At 44.8% G+C, this 21,123-nt stretch overlaps 1 protein-coding gene across 8 annotated transcripts in view; it reads right to left on the bottom strand.

Annotated features, from left to right (window-relative positions):
* The window catches only part of herc1 (HECT and RLD domain containing E3 ubiquitin protein ligase family member 1), a 466,732-nt gene that overhangs the window by 93,436 nt on the left and 352,173 nt on the right, over positions 1–21,123 (bottom strand). For all 8 annotated transcript variants that reach the window (XM_072553323.1, XM_072553316.1, XM_072553320.1 and 5 more), the window contains 2 exons: positions 17,376–17,576; positions 11,179–11,309 (listed from right to left, as the gene is read on the bottom strand). In XM_072553323.1, coding sequence (XP_072409424.1) covers positions 11,179–11,309; positions 17,376–17,576 — 332 coding nt within the window. The remainder of the gene's footprint in view (positions 1–11,178; positions 11,310–17,375; positions 17,577–21,123) is intronic.

Raw genomic sequence — 21,123 nt, 5'->3', positions numbered from 1 at the left:
TGTACAGCATGGAAACAGACCCTTCGGTCCAACCCATCCATGCTGACCAGATATCACAACCCAATCTAGTCCCACCTGCCAGCAACCGGCCCATATCCATCCAAACCATTCCTATTCATATACCCATCCAAATGCCTCTTAAGTGTTGCAATTGTACCAGCCTCCACCACTTCCTCTGGCAGCTCATTCCATACACATACCACCCTCTGCGTAAAAAAGTTGCCCCTTAGGTCTCTTTTATATCTCTCCCCTCTCACCCTAAACCTATGCCCTCTAATTGTGGACTCTCCGATCCCAGGGAAAAGACTTTTGCCTATTTATCCTATCCGTGCCCCTCATAATTTTGTAAACCTCTATAGGGTCACCCCTCAGCCTCCGACGCTCCAGGGAAAACAGCCCCAGCCTGTTCAGCCTCTCCCTGTAGCTCAGATCCTCCAACCCTGGTAACATCCTTGTAAATCTTTTCTGAACCCTTTCAAGTTTCACAACATCTTTCTGATAGGAAGGAGACCAGAATTGCACCCAATATTCCAACAGTGGCCTAACCAATATCCTGTAAAGCTGCAACATGACCTCCCAACTCCTGTACTCAATACTCTTGACCAATAAAGGAAAGCATACCAAACGCTTTCTTCACTATCCTATCTGCCTGTGACTCCACTTTCAAGGAGCTATGGACCTGCACTCCCAGGTCTCTTTGTTTAGCAACACTCCCTAGGACCTTACTATTAAGTGAAAAAGTCCTGCTAAGATTTGCTTTCCCAAAATGCAGCACCTCGCATTTATCTGAATTAAACTCCATCTCCATTGGCCCATCTGGTCCAGATCCTGTTGTAATCTGAGGTAACCCTCTTCGCTGTTCACAACACCTCCAATTTTGGCATCATCTACAAACTTACTAACGGTACCTCTTATGCTCGCATCCAAATCATTTCTGTAAATGACAAAAGTAGAGGGCCCAGCACCCATCCTTGTGGCACTCCACTGGTCATAGGCCTCCAGTCTGAAAAACAACCCTCCACCACCACCCTCCGTCTTCGACCTTTGAGCCAGTTCTAGTTCTCCCTGTATTCCATGAGATCTAGCCTTGCTAATCAATCTCCCATGGGGAACCTTGTCGAATGCCTTACTGAAGTTCATATAGATCACATCTACTACTCTGCCCTCATCAATCTTCTTTGTTACTTCTTCAAAAAACTCAATCAAGTTTGTGAGACATGATTTCCCACGCACAAAGCCATGTTGACTATCCCGAATCAGTCCTTGCCTTTCCAAATACATGTACATCCTGTCCCTCAGGATTCCCTCCAACAACTTGCCCACCACTGAGGTCAGGCTCACCAGTCTATAGATCCCTGGCTTGTCTTTACCGCCCTTCTTAAACAGTGGCACCACGTTTGCCAACCTCCAGTCTTTCAGCACCTCACCTGTGACTGTCGATGATACAAATATCTCAGCAAGAGGCCCAGCAATCACTTCTCTAGAGATCTCGGGTACACCTGATCAGGTCCTTGGGATTTATCAACTTTTAACTGTTTCAAGACATCCTCTGTAATCTGGACATTTTGCAAGATGTTACCATCTATTTCCCTACAGTCTATATCTTCCATATCCTTTTCCACAGTAAATACTGATGCAAAATATTCATTTAGTATCTCCCCCATTTTCTGTGGCTCCACACAAAGGCCGCCTTGCTGATCTTTGAGGGGCCCTATTTTCTCCCTAGTTACCCTTTTGTCCTTAATATATTTGTAAAAACCCTTTGGATTCTCCTTAATTCTATTTGCCAAAGCTATCCCATGTCCCTGTTTTGCCCTCCCGATTTCTCTCTTAAGTATACTCCTACTTTTTTTATACTCTTCTAAGGATTCACTCAATCTATCCTGTCTATGCCTGACATATGCTTCCTTCTTTTTCTTAACCAAATCCTCAATGCTTTTGTAAGAAGGAAAAAACACTCACATAGCACTAATGACCTAACAGTTCTCCTGTCAGAGGAAAAACGTTACCCACATTTGTTAAGAATTAAACCAAACAAAACCCCAGCAATATTGCAATTTTGTTAGAGCAAACAAAATAAAATAATGTAAAAAAAAGGCACAGGGAATCTTATAACCAGTGTGAAGTTGAACAGCTCAATTCTTTAACTTTGGGCTTGCACAATTTTTTGGAAATTTTGCAAAATTATGACAATTGATTTTTCGAGGTCAACACAACAATCACCAGAATCAAGGCATATGTGGAATGTGCAGGAAAGAGGACAGAGTCAGAGTTTTACAGCACAGGAGGAGGCTCTTTGGTTCTTGATGACTGCACTGTACACCTACTCTCAGGATTAATGTCCTTGTTAATTGGTGCAGCAGCCAGAGGGCTGCATGAAATACTCCTGCTCCTCATTCTTGTACTTTTGTGACAGAGTGAATCCTACCTTAATCCTATCTTAAAACTGCAGGATTTCTTTTGGATCAATCTGTTCAGATCTTGGTGTCCATGTACACAGATCTCTGAAAGTTGTCACCCAGGTAAATAGTGCTGTGAAGAAGGCATATGGCGTACTGGGCTTTATTGGTAGAGGAATTGAGTTCTGGAGTCCTAAGGTCATGTTGCAGTTGTATAAGACTCTGGTGCGGCCTCATCTGGAGTATTGTGTACAGTTTTGGTCGCCATACTATAGGATGGATGTGGAGGCATTGGAACGAGTGCAGAGGAGGTTTACCAGGATGTTGCCTGGCATGGTAGGAAGATCATATGAGGAAAGGCTGAGGCACTCGGGGCTTTTCTCATTGGAGAAAAGAAGGTTTAGGGGAGATTTGATAGAGGTGTACAAGATGATTAGGGGTTTAGATAGGGTTGACAGTGAGAACCTTTTTCCGCATATGGAGTCAGCTGTTACTAGGGGACACAGCTTTAAATTAAGGGGAGGTTGGTATAGGACAGATGTTAGGGGTAGATTCTTTACTCAGCAGGTTGTGAGTTCATGGAATGCCTTGCCAGTATCAGTGGTGGACTCTCCCTCTTTATGGTCATTCAAGCGGGCATTGGACAAGTATATGGAGGTTATTGGGCTAGTGTAGGTTAGGTAGGCTTCGGTCGGCGCAACATCGAGGGCCGAAGGGCTTGTACTGCGCTGTATTTTTCTATGTTCTATGCTCTATACAGAACACAGAACAGTACAGCACAAGAATGGGCCCTTTGGCCCTAGATGTTGTGCCGAACATGACACCAAGTTAAACTAATCCCTTCTGCCTGCCTCGGTCCATATCTCTCCATTCCTTGCATATTCATGTACTTATCTAAAAGTCCCTTAAATGCCTCTATTGTATCTGCCTTCATCACCACCTCTGACAGTATGTTCCAGACTCTTAATACTTTTTTTTAAAAGCCTAACCCCTCACATCTCCGTTAAACTTTCCTCCTCTCATCTTAAATGCACGTCCCCTAGTATTAGACATTTCAACTCTGGGGGGAAAAAAAGATACTGTCGACCCTATCTATGCATCTCATAATTTTATGGATCTCTTATCAAGTCTCCCCTCAGCCTCTGCCACTCCAGAGAAAACAACCTAAGTTTTTCTAGACTCTCCTTATAGCTCAAACCCTCTAGTCCAAGCAGCATCCTGGTGAACTCCTTCTGCACAGTCTCCAAAGCCTCCATATTCTTCCCATGATGTGGCGACCAGAATTGAATGTAATACTCTTGCATTGAAATAAATTAGATTACATTACATTACAGTGTGGAAACAGGCCCTTTGACCCAACAAGTCCACACCGACCCACCGAAGCGTAATCCATACCCCTACATTTACCCCTTACCTAACACTAGGGACAATTTAGCATGGCCAATTCACCTGGCCCTAACCAAAATCTTATAAAACTGCAACATGACATCCTGACTCTTGTACTCAATGCTCCAACCAATAAAGGTAAGCATGCCATTTACTTTTTTTACCACGCTATCTACATGCATGGCTACTTTCAGGGAACTATGGACTTGAGAGATAGGGAGATAGTGAAGAAAGATTTCAATCTGAGATTAGTGCAGTTGAGAACAAAGACAAGTCAAACAGTCAGGGCAGGCAGGGACAAAGCAGAGAACAAGGTAGGATTGATAAATTAAATTGCATAAGTGGGCGGCACGGTGGCACAGTGGTTTGCACTGCTGTCTCACAGCGCCAGAGACCTGGGTTCAATTCCTGCCTCAGGCGACTGACTGTGTGGAGTTTGCACATTCTCCCAGTGTCTGCGTGGGTTTCCTCCGAGTGCTCCGGTTTCCTTCCACAGTCCAAAAGATGTGCAGGCCAGGTGAATTGGCCATGCTAAATTGCCCCTAGTGTTAGGTAAGGGGTAAATGTAGGGGTATGGGTTACGCTTCGGTGGGTCGGTGTGGACTTGTTGGGTCAAAGGGCCTGTTTCCACACTGTAATGTAATCTAATTTATTTCAATGCAAGAGGCCTAACAGGGAAGGCAGATGAACTCAGGGCATGGTTAGGAACATGAGACTGGGATATCATAGCAATTACAGAAACGTGGCTCAGGGATGGACAGGACTGGCAGCTTAATGTTCCAGGATACAAATGCTACAGGAAAGATAGAAAGGGAGGCAAGAGAGGAGGGGGAGTTGTGTGTTGGATAAGGGATAGCATTACAGCTGTACTGAGGGAAGATATTCCCGGAAATACATCCAGGGACGTTATTTGGGTAGAACTGAGAAATAAGAAAGGGATGATCAGCTTATTGGGACTGTATTATAGACCCCCGAATAATCAGAGAGAAATTGAGAAACAAATTTGTAAGGAGATCTCAGTTATCTGTAAGAATAATAGGGTGGTTGTGGTAGGGGATTTTAACTTGCCAAACATGACTGCCATCATGTTAAGGGTTTAGATAGAGAGGAGTTTGTTCAGTGGGTACAAGAAAATTTTCTGATTCAGTGTATGGATGTATCTACCAGAACAGATGCATATCTTGACCTACTCTCGAGAAATAAAGCAGGGCAGGTGACCAAGGTGTCTGTGGGGGAGCACTTTGGGATCAGTGACCATAATTCTATTAGTTTTAAAATAGTGATGGAAACGGATAGTCACAACCAAAAGTTGAAGTTCAAAATTGGAAGAAGGCCAATTTCGACAGTATTAGGTAAGAACTTTCAAAAGCTGATTGGGCACAGATGTTCAAAGATAAAGGGATGGCTGGAAAATGGGAAGCCTTCACAAATGAGGTAACGAGAGTCTAGAGAAAGTATATTCCTGTTAGGGTGAAAGGGAAGGCTGATCGGGTAGGGAATGCTGGATGAACTAAAGAGATTGAAGGTTTGATTAAGAAAATAGACAGGATAGATCGAGTGAATCCGTAGAAGAGTATAAAGACAGTAGGAGCATACTTAAGAGAGAAATCAGGAGGGCAAGAAGGAGACATGAGTTAGCTTTGGCAAATAGAGTTAAGGAGATTCCAAAGGGTTTTTACAAATATATAAAGAACAAAAGGGTAACTTGGGAGAGAATAGGGCCCCTCAAAGATTAACAAGGCAGCTTTTGTGTGCAGCTGCAGGAGATGGGGCAGACACTTAAATGAATATTTTGCATCAGTGGAAAAGAGTGGTGGTGGAGGGTTGTTTTTCAGACTGGAGGCCTGTGACCAGTGGAGTGCCACAAGGGTGCTGGGTCCTCTATTTGTCATTTACATAAATGATTTGCATGCGAGCATAAGAGGACCAGTTAGTAAGTTTGCAGATGACACCAAAATTGGAGGAGTAGTGGACAGCGAAGAGGGTTACCTCAGATTACAACAGGATCTGGACCAGATGGGCCAATGGACTGAGAAGGGGCAGGTGGAGTTTAATTCAGATAAATGCGAGGTGCTGCATTTTGGGAAAGCAAATCTTAGCAGGACTTTTTCACTTAATAGTAAGGTCCTAGGGAGTGTTGCTGAACAAAGAGACCTGGGAGTGCAGGTCCATAGCTCTTGAAAGTGGAGTCACAGGCAGATAGGACAGTGAAGAAAGCGTTTGGTATGCTTTCCTTTATTGGTCAAGTGTATTGAGTACAGGAGTTGGGAGGTCATGCTGCAGCTTTACAGGACATTGGTTAGGCCACTGATGGAATATTGTATGCAATTCTGGTCTCCTTCCTATCGGAAAGGTGTTGTGAAACTTGAAAGGGTTCAGAAAATATTTACAAGGATGTTGCCCGGGTTGGAGGATTTGAGCTATAGGAACAGGTTGAATAGGCTAGAGCTGTTTTCCCTGGAGCATCGGAGGCTGAGGGGTGACCTTATAGAGGTTTACAAAATCATGAGGGGCATGGATAGGATAAGTAGACAAAGTCTTTTCCCTGGGGTCGGGGAGTCCAGAACTAGAGGGCTTTAGGTTTCGGATGACAGGGGAAAGATATAAAAGAGACCTAAGGGGCAACATTTTCACTCAGAGGGTGGTATATGTATGGAATAAGCTGCCAGAACTGGTGGTGGAGGCTGGTACAATTGCAAAATTTAAAACGTACCTGGATGGGTATATGAATAGGAAGGGTTTGGAAGGATATGGCCCAGGTGCTGGCAGGTGGGACTGGATTGGGTTGGGATATCTGGTTGGCGTGGACGAGTTGGACCGAAGGGTCTGTTTCTGTGGTGTACATCTCTATGACATCAATGCTGTTCAGGGTCCTGCTGTTAACCATAAACCTTTCACTAACATTTCATCTTCCAAAATGCAGCACTCTACAATTGCCTGGATTAAACTCCATCTACCATTTCTCTTCCCGTATCTGCAACTAATCGATATCCTGCTATAATCTTTGACATCCTTTTACACTATCCACAACTCCATTGATCTTTGTGTTGTCCGCAAACTTACTAATGCACCTATGTACATTTTCATCCAAGTCACTTATATGTATCACATACAGCAGAGATCCCAATATAGATCTCTGTGGAACACTACTCATCATGGACCTCCAGCCAGAAAATCAACCTTCTCCCACTACCTGCTGCCTTCTATCAATAAATCAATTTAGACTCCAAGCGACCAAGTCACAATGGATCTCATGCATGTTCATCTTCTGGATGAGCTTATCATGAGGGACTTTGTTGAAAGCCTTGCTAAAATCCATTAGGAGAAAGTGAGGACTGCAGATGCTGGAGATCAGAGCTTAAGAATGCGTTGCTGGAAAAGCGCAGCAGGTCATGCATGACTAAAATCCATGCAGAATACCACCACTCAACCCTCATCGATCACCTTTGTCACCTCCTTGAAAAATGCAATCAAGTCATGACTGGAGCAAGTGAGATTTAAACTCAGGTTTCCTTCTGCAGTAGTAGGTGCACTACCACTTCACCACAACAGTCTTAATCACAAGCCTTGTACAATGGCTGTAACATACCACCGTGCTGATGTATTTCTGGGGTGCTATAGAATCATGAACCAAGGTATTTTTGCTTAAGGTTAAAAAGAAATCACTTGATTGATTTCAGAATGCGCTCATTTTACAGCATTTACATGGTTCGTTTGATAGGGTATCGAGGTTTCACAAGCTCCATTATTATAACTAATGATGTTTCTGGTCCATGTAAAATTATATCCCTTAACATGACATATTGTAGGTAATCTAGTATCAACAGCAAAGTCTGCTGTAATATAAAAGTTATTTGGCTCATAAATCCATTCTTCCTTTCGAACATAGAACAATACAGCACAGAACAGGCCCTTCTGCCCACGATGTTGTGCCGAACATTTGTCCTAGCTTAAGCACCTATCCATGTACTATCCAATTGCCGCTTAAAGGTCACCAATGATTCTGACTCTGCCAATCCCACAGGCAGTGCATTCCTTGCCCCCACCACTCTCTGGGTAAAGAACCTACCCCTGACATCCCCCCCTAAACCTTCCACCCTTCACCTTAAATTTATGTCCCCTTGTAAAACTCTGTTGTACCTGGGGAAAAAGTCTCTGACTGTTTACTCTATCTATTCCTCTGATCATCTTATAAACCTCTATCAAGTCACCCCTCATCCTTCGCCGTTCCAATGAGAAAAGGCCTAGCACTCTCAACGTATCCTCGTACAACCTCTTCTCCATTCCAGGCAACATCCTGGTAAATCTCCTCTGCAACCTCTCCAAAGCTTCCACATCTTTCCTAAAATGAGGCGACCAGAACTGCACACAGTACTCCAAATGTGGCCTTACCAAGGCCCTGTACAGCTGCAACATTACCTCACGACTCTTGAATTCAATCCCTCTGCTAATGAACGCTAATACACCATAGGCCTTCTTAGTGGCAACTTTCAAAGAGCCATGAACGTAGACCCCAAGATCCCTCTGCTCCTCCACCTTACGAAGAAGCCTACCGTTAACCCTGTATTCTGCATTCTTATTTGTCCTTCCAAAATGGACAACCTCACACTTGACAGGGTTGAACTCCATCTGCCACTCCTCAGCCCAGCTCTGCTTCATATCTAAGTCCCTTTGCAGCTGACAACAGCCCTCCTCACTATCCACAACTCCACCAATCTTCGTATCGTCACCTTTACCCCAAAGCATACATCATTTGAAGGTTTTCGCTTCAAAGAAATACAGACTTCTTTCCCTCCTTCTTGTGAGGAAAGAACATAATTTTCCTTTCCATAATCCATATTCTGTCCCCTACTTCTCAAGATACTAATACAACAGTCAACTTTCATTGAACTTCATCTAATATGAATAGAGCTATGAGAGTTTTCTTGAAGACCCTTATCTTTTCCAATGCTTTCAATAGTTGACCCATTTTTCAATATTGTATTAATATCCAGAAAAAGAAGCTGCAAGATCATTACTATCACCTCATTTCAAACACCTGTTATCAAAGTGCATCAGTTCAGAGACACAATTTGCAGCCTATTTTGAACTTTGAGTCACCACAAGCTTGTGACTGATCACAGTGAAGAAAGGACAGAGATTAGAGAGGGATGCAGGATATCTGTTCAGCTGCAGATCCTGATTTACCACAGGAAGCAGCTGGACCTCCGGATGGACTCACTGTAGAGCATGAGACTGAGAAAGTCAGGAATACCATATTTATTGAGGTGACACCACCAGTAATGGCTTCATAGACATAAAAGCATTGGGTGACCACCAGGAAAATTCTTCAGAGTAGGCAATCAGTGTAGGAGCACCCTGTGGCTCCAGGGCAAACCCGTGACATAAAGAACAGGTGGTGTTGGAGAAAGCACTGCAGGTTCAACGAATAGCCGACAACCATGTTGTGCAGAGTTCCTTCGCTGCTGTCAAGACCCACTTACGGATCAAACACTCAAGGCCCCACCCCACTGCTGGCCAAGAATGGAGTGACTTTTATCAAAGACGAAGAAGCCATCAAATGGTGCTGAGGGGAGCATTTCAGAAACCTCCTCAGCCAGGGTTCTGTTGTTGATCTGAGCATCATTAACCACATCCCACAGCATGCTACATACCACAAGCAACACTCCAGCTCTGCATGATGTAGAGAATGTAGTCCATTAGTTTAAGAACAACAAGGCCACTGGAACAGATAGTATCCCTGCTGAGGCATTGAAGTGAGGAGGTAAAGAGCTCCCACTGCAGCTAAACGCCTTGTCTGCTTATCTGACAGCATCCTGGGAGAGCTCCAAGATACCACAGTCGTGAACGTTTCTAGGATGGTGTGTTGCCTCCCTGGCACCAGTGTCAATGACTTAGTGGCCAAAGGACACTCTGAAAGGTAAGGATGAACAGGCAGCAGTGTTGGTTCATATTGGTATAAACGACATAGGTAGAAAGGTCCTGAAAAGGGAATTTAGGGAGTCAGGTGGAAAGTTGAAAAGCAGGACCTCCAGGGTTGTAATCGCAGGATTATGTCTAGTGCCACTTGCTAGTTAGACCAGAAATAGGAAGGTAATACAGTTGAATGCACGGCTAAAAAGCTGACATAGGAGGGAGGGCTTCAGAAGTTTGGGTCATTGGGATCTCTTTCAGGGCAGGTGGGACCTGTATAAGGCGGGTGCACTTAAACTGGAGAGGCACCATTATCCTCACAGGGAGGATTGCTTGTACCCCACTCGGCAGGGTTTAAACTAATGTGTCAGGGAAGCGGGAAAGAGAAAAGTAGGTTAGTACATTGTGTGACTGGAGAGAAGGTCAATGATAAGTCAAGTAAGTCTAATTGGAAGACCAGGCAGAACCAAGTCAATGAACACAGTGGGACTGGCAGTCTGAAGTGTATTTATTTTGGTACAAAGAGAATGACAGGTAAGGCAGATAAGGTCAGAGCTTGGATTACAGAAATGCCCGAAACGTTGATTCTCCTGCTCCTCTGATGCCACCTGACCTGCTTTACTTTCCCAGTACCATACTCTAGACTCTGATCTCCAGCATCTGCAATTCTCACTTTCTCCTGAGAGAAGGTCAGGACTGGCAGCTCAACATTCCAGGATTTAGAAATTTCAGGTGAGATCGAGCATTCTAAATTTGAGGAAGACTAATAATAGTATTAGGCAGAACCTGGAGAAATTTGATTTGGGATGGTTGTTTGAGGGCAAATCGTCATCTGACATGTTGGAGTCTTTTAAAGGATAGTGGATCGAGTTTAGGATTAGCATGGTTTGGTGAGGATGAGAGATAAGGATTGCAAGATTGAAGAACCTTGGATGCTGAGAGAAATTGAAAGGTTAGTCAAAAAAAACAGGAAACATATGTAACGTTTAGGAAACAAAAATGAAACAAGGCCCTTGAGAAGAATAGAGGAATTAAGGTTAGAAGGGGCCATGAAATATCCTTGTCAAGTAGGATTAAGGAGAATCCCAAGATATTTTATATATATATTAGGAGCAAGACATTCGCTAGGGAAAGGATAGGTCCACTTGAGGACAAAGGAGGAAATTTATGTGTGATGGAGAGGAAGTGAGTGAAGTCCTTAATGAGTGCTTTGCTTTTGTATTCACTAAGAAAGACATTTACAATGGTAAGATTAGGATTATGTTAATATTGTGAGGCAGGTTGATATTAAGTAGCAGCTAATATTGGGTGTCTCAACAATGTGCAGGGAGATGGGGAAATGGGATTAGTTCAAAGTGGCATCACAGTTGACACAGGCATAGTGGGCTGAAGGGTCTATTCCTTTCAGGGCAGGGGACAAAGAAACACAACAATTTGGAAGTATAACATAGCCTCAGAATTACTGCTGACTTTAACCTACCTTGAATGCCTCGATCATAACAACTGTTCCTTTCTCCAGAGGCTCTTTCGTACCAATCAGCATTTTTCCATCTGCATACCCCACTGCAAATGGTTTATCTTCAGTATACCAAGCAATGGCTGTTACTGCAACTAAAGACAGCAAACAAAATTTGTAAATACACGACTCTCATAAGGTGAACATAGTAAGCTATTTTATAATAATACTTTGACATGTACTCAGTCAAATGGAAGTCCAAAAATCTGCAAAAATAAAGAGAAAAAGAGAAAACGATTTTAAAAAATACTCGAAATCTCAGCTCATCATCTGTGGAGAGAAAGCAAGCTAATGTTTTGAGTCCAGATGACTCTTTATCATAGAACACTAATGGCACAGTACAGGCCCATCTGCCCTCGATTTTGTGCCTACCATTCGTCCTATTCTAAGATCAACTAACCTGCGTACTCTTCATTTTACTTTAATCCATGTGCCTATCCAGGAGTTGGTTACATGTCCCTAATGTATCTGACTCTACTACCACTGTGGCAGTGCATTCCATGCACCCACCACTCTCTGCGTAAAAACTGACCTCTGACATCTCCCCTAAACTTTACTCCAATCCCCTTAAAATTACGTCACCTCTTGATAGCCATTTCTGCCCTGGGAAAAAGTCTGACTATCCATTCCAACTATTCTTTTCGTCATCTGGTACAGCTCTATGAAGTCACCTCTCATCCTTCTTCGCTCCAATGAGAAAAGCCCTAGCTCCCTCAACCTTCCTTCGTAAGACATGTAGCATTCCAGTCCAGACAGCATCCTGGTAAATCTCCTCTGCATCCTCTCCAAAGCTTCCACATCCTTCCGATAATGAGGCAACCAGAACTAAACACAATATTTCAAGTGTGGTCTAACCAGGGCTACAGCAATAACCTCGTGGCTCTTAAATTCAATCTCCTTGCTAATGAAAGCCAACACACCATATGCCTTGTTAACAACCCTATCAACTTGAGTGGCAACTTTGAGGGATCTATGGGGCGTGGGCCCTAAGATCCCTCTGTTCCTCTACTGCCAAGAATCCTGCCTTTAACCCTGTATTCTGCATTCAAATTCAACCTTCCAAAATGAACCACTTCACACTTTTTCAGGTTGAACTCCATAAACCACTTCTCAGCCCAGTTCTGCATCCTGCTAATGTCCAGTTTCAATCTACAACAGGGCTCCACACTATCCACCACTTCACCAACCTTTGTCATCGGCAGACTTACTAACTTACATGACCTGTTTGAGGAAGTAGAAATGTATAAAAATTACAATGTATAAAAATCGAGAATCGATCCGTGCAGAACACCACTGGTTACCGAGCTCCAGGCTGAATACTTGCCATCTACCCACCACCCTTTGTCTTCTACCAGGCAATTCTGTATCCAGACAGCCAAATTTCCCTGTATCCCATGCCTCCTTACTTTCTGAATGAGCCTACCATGAGGAATCTTATCAAATGCCTTGCTAAAATCTATGTATATCACATCCACTGCTCTACCTTCATCAAACAGTTTTGCCACATCCTCAAAGAATTCAATAAGGCTAGTGAGACATGATCCACCCCTCCCAAAGCCATGCTGATTCTCTCTAATCAAACTACGGCTTTCCACTGAATCATAAATCCTGTCTCTCAGAATCTCCTCCAGTGATATGTCCACTGTGATTTCCAGCACTTATGATTTTCAGGACAATTTCCAGCAGCACAGTGGCTCGGTGGTTAATACTGCTGCCTCAGTGTCAGGGGCCCAGGTTTGATTCCAACATTAGGTGAATGTCTGTGGGGAACTTGCATGTTCTCCCTGTGTCTGCAAGGATTTCCTCCGGGTGTTTTGGTTTCATCCCAGAGTCTAGAGAGGTTGTTAGCTGAATTGGCCATGCTAAAGTGCCCACAGCATCCAGGGATGGGTAGGTTAGCTGGATTAGCCATGGAGTAAATGCAGGATTATGGGGATGGGGTGGGTCTGGATGGGATGTTGTTCAGAGGGTTGGTGTCGAAGGGCCTGCTTCCACACTTGGGGATTCTACTGTGATCTGCAGTAATTTGTTCCAACAATAAGATTTAAGTAATTCATTATAGAAGATCAGCACCTTTTAAAACCTGTAATTGCTTACTTAGATCTTTTATATTCTTTAAAGATATCGTAAGAAAAAGAAGGGAAACCATGCTCTTGATGACATAACCTCTTTAAACTCTAACAGCTGTATTAGGTGATCATTCCTGGTCATTTGGCTTATCGCATCTTTTCTAGGCTACACCCTCAGTTCTGGTTTCATGAAGGACCAGAGAGAGATTCTTGGAACATTGCAGGAGTACAGATATTTGGAACTTACTTTCACCAGAGATGTCATACATCAGCTAGTGATAAATCACATCATGTAAGTAGATGAACTGGGGAAAAAGACATGTTGGTTTGAATGCATTCTTTCCTGGCTGCAACAATAAATGGTTTAGTCACAATGTCATGAAATTATTCACGATTCAGTCAGAGCACAATCCCAAAATTTGCAAATGACAAAACTAGAACTGCATGGATTACAGGGAATGAGGCTAGAAAAACTCAGGTTGTTTTCACTGGAGTGGCACAGGCTGAGGGGAGACTTGATCGAAGTCTATAAAATTATGAGATGCACAGATAGGGTTGATGGTCAGAATCCTTTTCCCAGAATTGAGTGTCTAATACAGTCAGTTCTGCTATAATGTGTGTTGCTTGGCTATAATGCAATTGAGGAATTTAGACCACTATTGTCAGATGCGAACTTTCTTTATCTGTATTGGCGATTCTGGTCCCATTGGTTTAAATAGTGCTGCTATTACGTGATTTTTTTATAACACTGATTATGTGAGAACAGAACTATCGTGTTATATCAGAACAGACTGCACTGGGAGTATGCATTTATGGCGAAGGGGGAAAGTTCAAAGGAGATGTAAGGAGCAGGGGCACAGAGTGGCAGGAGTCTGTAATGCACTGCTGGAGTGGTGGGAGAGGCAGGAGATAGAGGCATTAAAGGGACTTTAGATCAGCACATGAACAAATAACCATGAGACACAAGAGGAGAAATTAGGCCATTCAACCCATCGAGTCTGCTCTGCCATTCAAACATGGCTAAAAGGTTTTTCAACTCCATTATCCTGCTTTCCCCCTGTAACTCTTTGATCTCCTTGGCAATCAGAACTTCTATATCTCTGTTTTAAATATACTCAATTATCTGGCCTCCTTTGGCAATAAGTTTCAAAGATTCACCACTCACTGGCTAAAGAAATTTCTCCTTATCTTCGTTCTAAAGAATTTTCCTTTTACTATAAGGCCTTTTACCCTTAGGTCCTCTTCTCCCCTGCAAATGGAAACATCTTTCCAACCTCCACTCTGTCCAGGCCATTCAGTATTTTGTAAGTTTCAGTTAAGATCTATCCCCCATCCTTTTAAACACCATCCAATACAGTCCAAGAGTCCTCAATCTTTCCTCATATATGTTAAGCGTTTCATTCCTGGGATCTTTCCTGTGAACCTTCTCTGGCCCTGTTCCAGGGCCAATGCATCCTTCCCGTGGTATGGGGCCCAAAATTGCTCACAATACTGTAAATGTGGTCTGACATTATAAAACTTCAGAAGTAAATCTCTGCTTTACATTGTAGTCGTTTCGAGACAAATGACAACATTGTATTTGTCTTCCTAACTAGTGACTCAACCTACAAGTTTAGAACGTAGAACATTACAGTGCAGTACAGGCCCTTCCGCCCTCGATGTTGTGCCGACCTGTCATACCAAGCTGGAGCCCATCTAACCTACACTATTCCATGTATGTCCACATGCTTGTCCAATAATGACTTAAATTTGCTTAAAGTTGGCAAATCTACTACTATTACTCTCAGTAAAGAAACTACCTCTGACATCTGTCCTATATCTATCACCCCTCAATTTAAAGCTATGCCCCCTCGTGCTCGCCGTCACCATACTTGGAAAAAGGATCTCCTGTCCACCCTATCTAACCTTCTGATTACCTTATATGTCTCTATTAAGTCGCCTCTCAACATTCTTATCTCTAACAAAAACAGTTTCAAGTCCCTCAGCCTTTCCTCATAAGACCTTCCCTCCATACCAGGCAACATCCTAGTAAATCTCCTCTGCACCCTTTCCAAAGCTTCCACATCCTTCTTATAATTTGGTGACCAGAACTGTACACAATACTCCAAGTGCGGCCGCACCACAGTTTTGTACAGCTGCAGCATAACCTCATGGTTCCGGAACTCGATCCCTCTATTAATAAAAGCTAAAACACTGTATGCCTTCTTAACAATCCTGTCAACCTGGGTGGCAATTTTCAAGGATCTGTGTACATGGACACCGAGATCTCTCTGCTCATCTACACTACCAAGAATCTTACCATTAGCCCAGTACTTTGCATTCTGGTTACTCCGACCAAAGTGAATCACTGCACATTTGTCCGCATTAAACTCCATTTGCCACTTCTCAGCCCAGCTCTGCAGCTTATCTATGTCTCTCTGTAACCTACAACATCCTTCGTCACTATCCACAACTCCATCGACCTTTGTGTCGTCTGCAAATTTACTAAATCACCCTTCTACGCCCTCAATGAAGTAGTTTATAAAAATATTGGAAATTTATACACGGGCTTCCACAATTTATTTTAAAGGGAACAACGAGATCATGAGAGGATATTTATTAGAGACCACCAAATTCAGAAGTCACAAAATGTGCAGGTCAGGTGAACTGGCCATGCTAAATTGCCCGTAGTGTTTGGTAAGGGGTAAATGTAGGGGCAGGGGTGGGTTGTGCTTCGGCGGGTCGGTGTGGACTTGTTGGGCCGAAGGGCCTGTTTCCATGCTGTAATGTAATCTAATCTAATCTAATATTCCCTACAGTGTATAAACACAGTGTGGAAACAGGCCATTTGGCCCAACAAGTCCACAATGACCCTCCAAAGAGCATTTCACCCAAACCCATTCCCCTACTCTATTACTTGACATTTTACCCCTGACTAACACACATAACTTACATATCACTGAACACTAGGGACAATTTAGCACATCCAATTCATCTAATCTGCAAATCTTTGGACTGTGGGCAGAAACCAGAGCACCTGGAAGAAACTCACGCAAACACAGGGAGAATGTGCAAACTCCACACAGTCGCCAGAGGCTGGAATTGAACCAGGGTCATTGGAGCTCTGATCTCATTGATACTTACATGTTGTGACTAAGTGGGTATGAATGGGATGTTTCTCCTATCTAGTAAGTCTGAAACCAGGAGACAGAGTGTTGGAATAAGGAGTAGATCATTTTAGACTGAGGTGTAGAGCAGTTTATTCACTCGAGGGGTGAGGTGGGTGAATCTTTGCGATTATCCACATCCTGTCCCTCAGGATTCCCTCCAAACACTTGCCCACCACTGACTTCAGGCTCACTGGTCAAGAGTTCCTTGGCTTGTCCTTATTCACCCTTCTTAAACAGTGGCACCACTTTAGCCAACCTCCAGTCTTCCAGCACCTCACCTTTGACTATCGATGATACAAGTATCTCAGCAAGGGGCCCAGCAATCACTTCTCTAGCTTCCCACAGAGCTCTAGGATATGCCCGGGGATTTAACCACTTTTATGTATTTCAAGACATCCAGCACTTCCTCCTATGTAATATGTACATTTTTCAAGATGCCATCATCTATTTCCCTACATTCTATATCTTCTGTGTCTTTTTCCACAGTAAACACAATATCTCCCCCGTCTCCTGCAGTTCCATACAAAGGCCACCTTGCTGATCTTTGAGGGGCCCTATTCTCTCTCTAGTTACCCTTTTGTCCTTAATGTATTTGTAAAAACCATTTGGATTCTCCTTAATTCTATTTGCCAAAGTTATCTCATGTCTCCTTTTTGCCCTCCTGATTTCCCTTTTAAAGTGTACTCCTACTGCCTTTATACTCTTCTTAGGATTCATTCGATCCATCTTGTCTATATCTGTCATATGCTTCCTTCTTTTTCTGAACCAAACCCTCAATTTCTTTAGTCATCCAGCATCCCCTACACCTACCAGCCTTTCCTTTCACCCTAACAGAATATACTGTCTCTGGACCCTCGTTATCTCATTTGTGAAGGCTTCTCATTTTCCAGCCGTCCCTTTACCTGCTAACATCTGCCCTGCCCGTAATTAAGGCATAACTTACCATCTTTTCTGTAGCAGTGCTCAAGTTCAAGTCGGTGCATAGTAGATGAATCCACTACCTCAATGAGTCCAAGAGATCCATCCATTCGTCCTACAAGAAGAACCTCTAAAGTGTCACCAGCCCAGCTGGCTATTGGACCTTCTTCGGGCCATGCAAGAGCAGAAACCCAATGTGGTTGTACGTCTAGAAGCCCCTTGCCCCCTATAAAGACAAAAATAAATCACTTAAGGAAAGCCTTCTGAATTTGTGTTTCTGACAGTCAGTACACGTTGGAAATTTATACACGGGCTTCCACAATTCATTTTAAAGGGAACAACGAGATCATGAGAGGATATTTATTAGAGACCACCAAATTCAGAAGTCACATAACACCTGGTTATACTCCAACTGGTTTATTTGAAGCCACAAGCTTTTGGAGTGCTGCCCCTTCGTCAGGTGAGGTGAGAGAGAAGCACACAGATACAGAATTTACAGGCAGAGAGATCAAGGACAGTAAGATCAAAAAAATCACACGAATGGTGTGAATGGAGTGTCAACTAATAAGTTTCAGATAGGACAAAAAAACTGCAGATGTTGGAATCCAAGGTCGACAAACAGGAGATGGGAAGAACACAGCAGGCCTGGCAGCATCACGAGTTGGAGAAGTCAACATTTCAGGTGTAACCCTTCTTCAGGACTGGAGATGGGGGAGGGGGAGCTACAGATAAAGGAGGTGGTGGGGGGTCAGGGTGGTGAGGTGAGGATAGGTGAAGACAGGGAGAGGGTATGACCTGATTGGTCGATGGGAGGAATGAATCCAGTTGGTGGCTAGAAGGAAGGGTCAATGAGAGGAATAGAAGGGAGGGGGAGGGGGAGGGGGAGTGGGAGGGGGAGGGGGAGTGGGAGGGGGAGGGGGAGTGGGAGGGGCTGGGAACGGAGTCGGGGAATGGGAAGGGAGGTTATTTTAAAGTGGAGAACTCAATGCTGATTCCTTCATGCTTTAGACTGCCCAGGCGGAAGATGAAGTGTTGTTGCTCTAATTTGCAGTTTGATCGGTTGTGGCAATGGAGAAGGGCAAGGATGGTCATGTCAGAAAAGAAGTGGGAAGGGGAATTAAAATGGGTGGTGACTGGGACGTCTGATGTCCCCAACATAGAGAAGACTACATCGGGAGCACCGGATGCAGTAACTAACAGAGGAGGCAGGTGAATCTGTCTTTCACCTGGCAAGACAGTTTGGGGCCCTGGATGGAGGTGAGGGGGATGGTGTGCTGGTAGGTTTTACATCTTTTCCAGGATGGTACCTGGGGGTTTGGGGGGGGGGGGGGGGTGGGGTGGGGGGTAGGGGGAGGAGGAGGTGAGAGGGTTGGTGGGAGTGTGCTGCAAATGAAGGAAACAGTCTTTGCAGAAGGTGGGGAGGGGAAAATATTCTTGTTGGTGGTGGGGTCTAGCTGGAGTTGGTGCAAGTGCTTAAGGTTGATGCGTTGGATGTGGAGCCTGGTGGGGTGGTGGGTGAGGACAAGGGGGACTCCGTCTTTATTGCATTTTGGTTGGGGGGGGCAGACAGAGCAGTGGAACGGGAAATGGAGGCGGTGTAATGGAGGGCTACCTGGATGACAGAGGGGGGAAAGTATGTTGTTCAAAATAGGTGGACATCTGGGATGTCTCCTTGTCACAGTAGATGTGGCAGAGGCAGAGGAATGTGCAGAATGGGATAGAGTTCTTACAGAATACTGGGTGGGAGGTGGTGTTGTCCAGGTAGCTGTGAGAGTCTGTGGGTTTATAGTAAATGTCCGAATACAGACTGATTCCGGAGATGGAAGTGGAGAGGTCAAGAAAGGGGAGGGAGGTGTCTAAGATGAACCAAGTGAATTTGAGGGCAGGGAGGAAGTTGTGGGCGAAGTCGATTGGGGGGTGTTGGACCGGGGGTTGTTGCTGAGACAGTGAGGTTAGAGTGGGTGGGGGGGATGGTGGAGAAATTGAGGCGGCTGATGTCACAACGGCAGTCTGCAATGAAGAGGCCTAGGGCAGGTATGATCCGGTGGCGGATGAGGAAGGTTGGAGGTGGGAGAAGGGGTCCTTGGAGGGAAGTTGGGAGGTTTTGTCAAAGAAGGCAGCGCTGATGCAGAGACAGCGGAAGAAGAGCTCCGAGCTGTGGCGAGTACAGAATTTGTTGAGGTGGGGGAGGAGGGGCACAAACATGCGCCGTTTACTGAGATTGGACTGTTCAGCATCACAGAGTCCAAGGTTGGGGGGAAGATAGTGAATATGTGGCAAGGCTCTGGGATCCGGTTTGGGGGTGGGGGGGGGGGGATCCTGAGGAGGGTGGGAGGGTGATGGCATGTGGTGTGTGAAGGTTCGATGTGGTGTGGTTGGGTGTGGGGGGGGTGGGTAAGAGTGGATGTGGGAAAGAAGAGAGATTGGGAGGAGAGTGGGAAGGGGTGCAGGGGGATGAGGTGAAGAGGGAGAGGCGGAGGGGTAAGGTGCATTGTGGGCATGGATGAGTGAGGAGGGAGAACAGGTGTGTTGACTGGCTGCAGATAGACAGTAGGACCTAGGGGATTGGAGTCCTAGTCTTGGTTGCAGAATGAGCAGAGTTAGAAGTGGTAGCAGAAGCTGGAGGAAAGCTGAGGCTGACCCAAGTGTTTTTGTCTGCAGAATCCAGGGCAGCGTTGCAGGAGACTTCCGGAGCAGAGATAGAGGTTGTGGGTGAGTACTTGGGTTTCCCAATAGTTGGTTGCTAAGGCCCGGGTACCAAACTGGAAGCAGTGTCTGACCTAGAAGTAGATTTGGACCGGAGAGGCCCAGTGCTGGATGGAGTCTCCACGTGGGTAATGGCGGTGGTAGCAGTGTGGGGCGGGGCCTGGAGGCAGCCGGAACTAAGGCGCAGATTTCAAACAGTGAGCGAGTTCTCCTACTACAGGTGAGTGGAGCAGAATTTTGCAAACTTTCAATTGTTTATATTAGACATGAAACCAAAAAACTGTTTGTTGAGCTGGTGGATTCATTCTGCGTTGGATGTGGAATAGTAAGGGTCCTCCACACGTTTGGGGAGTGGAGGTCTTGAGCTGGGTTGGGATGAGGAGAGGGAATGGAGATGCCTCTGCAATGCAGAGAGGGTAGAGTGGAGCATCTGGAGAGAGAATTGTTTGTGGAGGCATTGGAGGTAATGCAAGTATGGAGCATTAAAGGTGGGTCCAAATCTGGAGGGTTTAAAATGTATCTGTAGGCCTTGAGGAATGAGATAGTTGCGAAGACAGCAGCAGAGCAAAGCCATGTGGCTGCAGTAGGGAGTATGTTTCATCATGGGGTCAAAGAGTTGGAGGGCTGAAGATGTCACGGCACTGTGGCGGTGAGAAAAGGCTCACTGAGTGCACATCTGAGGGAGGCAGGGAATCTCTTCAAAGTGGGGATCCTTTGAAGAGACTTTGCAGTGGTACAAACTTGGTTAGAGACAAAAAAAACTGCAGCTGCTGGAATCCAAGGTAGACAAGTAGGAGGCTGGAAGAACACAGCAAGCCAGGCAGCATCAGGAGGTGGAGAAGTCAATGTTTCAGGTGTAACCCTTCTTCAGAACTGGCTGTGGGTGTAGGGGGAGCTTCAGATAAAGGGGGTGGCAGGTCCAGGTGGTGAAGTGTGGGTAAGTGAAGACGGGTAGAGGGTACGACCCGGTTGGTTGATGGGAGGAATTAATCTAGTTGGTGGCTGGAAGGAAGGGTCCATGAGAGGAATGGAAAGGAGTGGGGAGGGTGGCTGGGAAGGGAACCGGG

The sequence above is a fragment of the Chiloscyllium punctatum genome, chromosome 33 (assembly GCF_047496795.1).
Source record: "Chiloscyllium punctatum isolate Juve2018m chromosome 33, sChiPun1.3, whole genome shotgun sequence".
Lineage (NCBI taxonomy): Eukaryota > Metazoa > Chordata > Chondrichthyes > Orectolobiformes > Hemiscylliidae > Chiloscyllium > Chiloscyllium punctatum.
The sequence above is the reverse complement of the archived record's forward strand: the minus strand, read 5'-3'. Positions and strand labels throughout refer to the sequence as shown.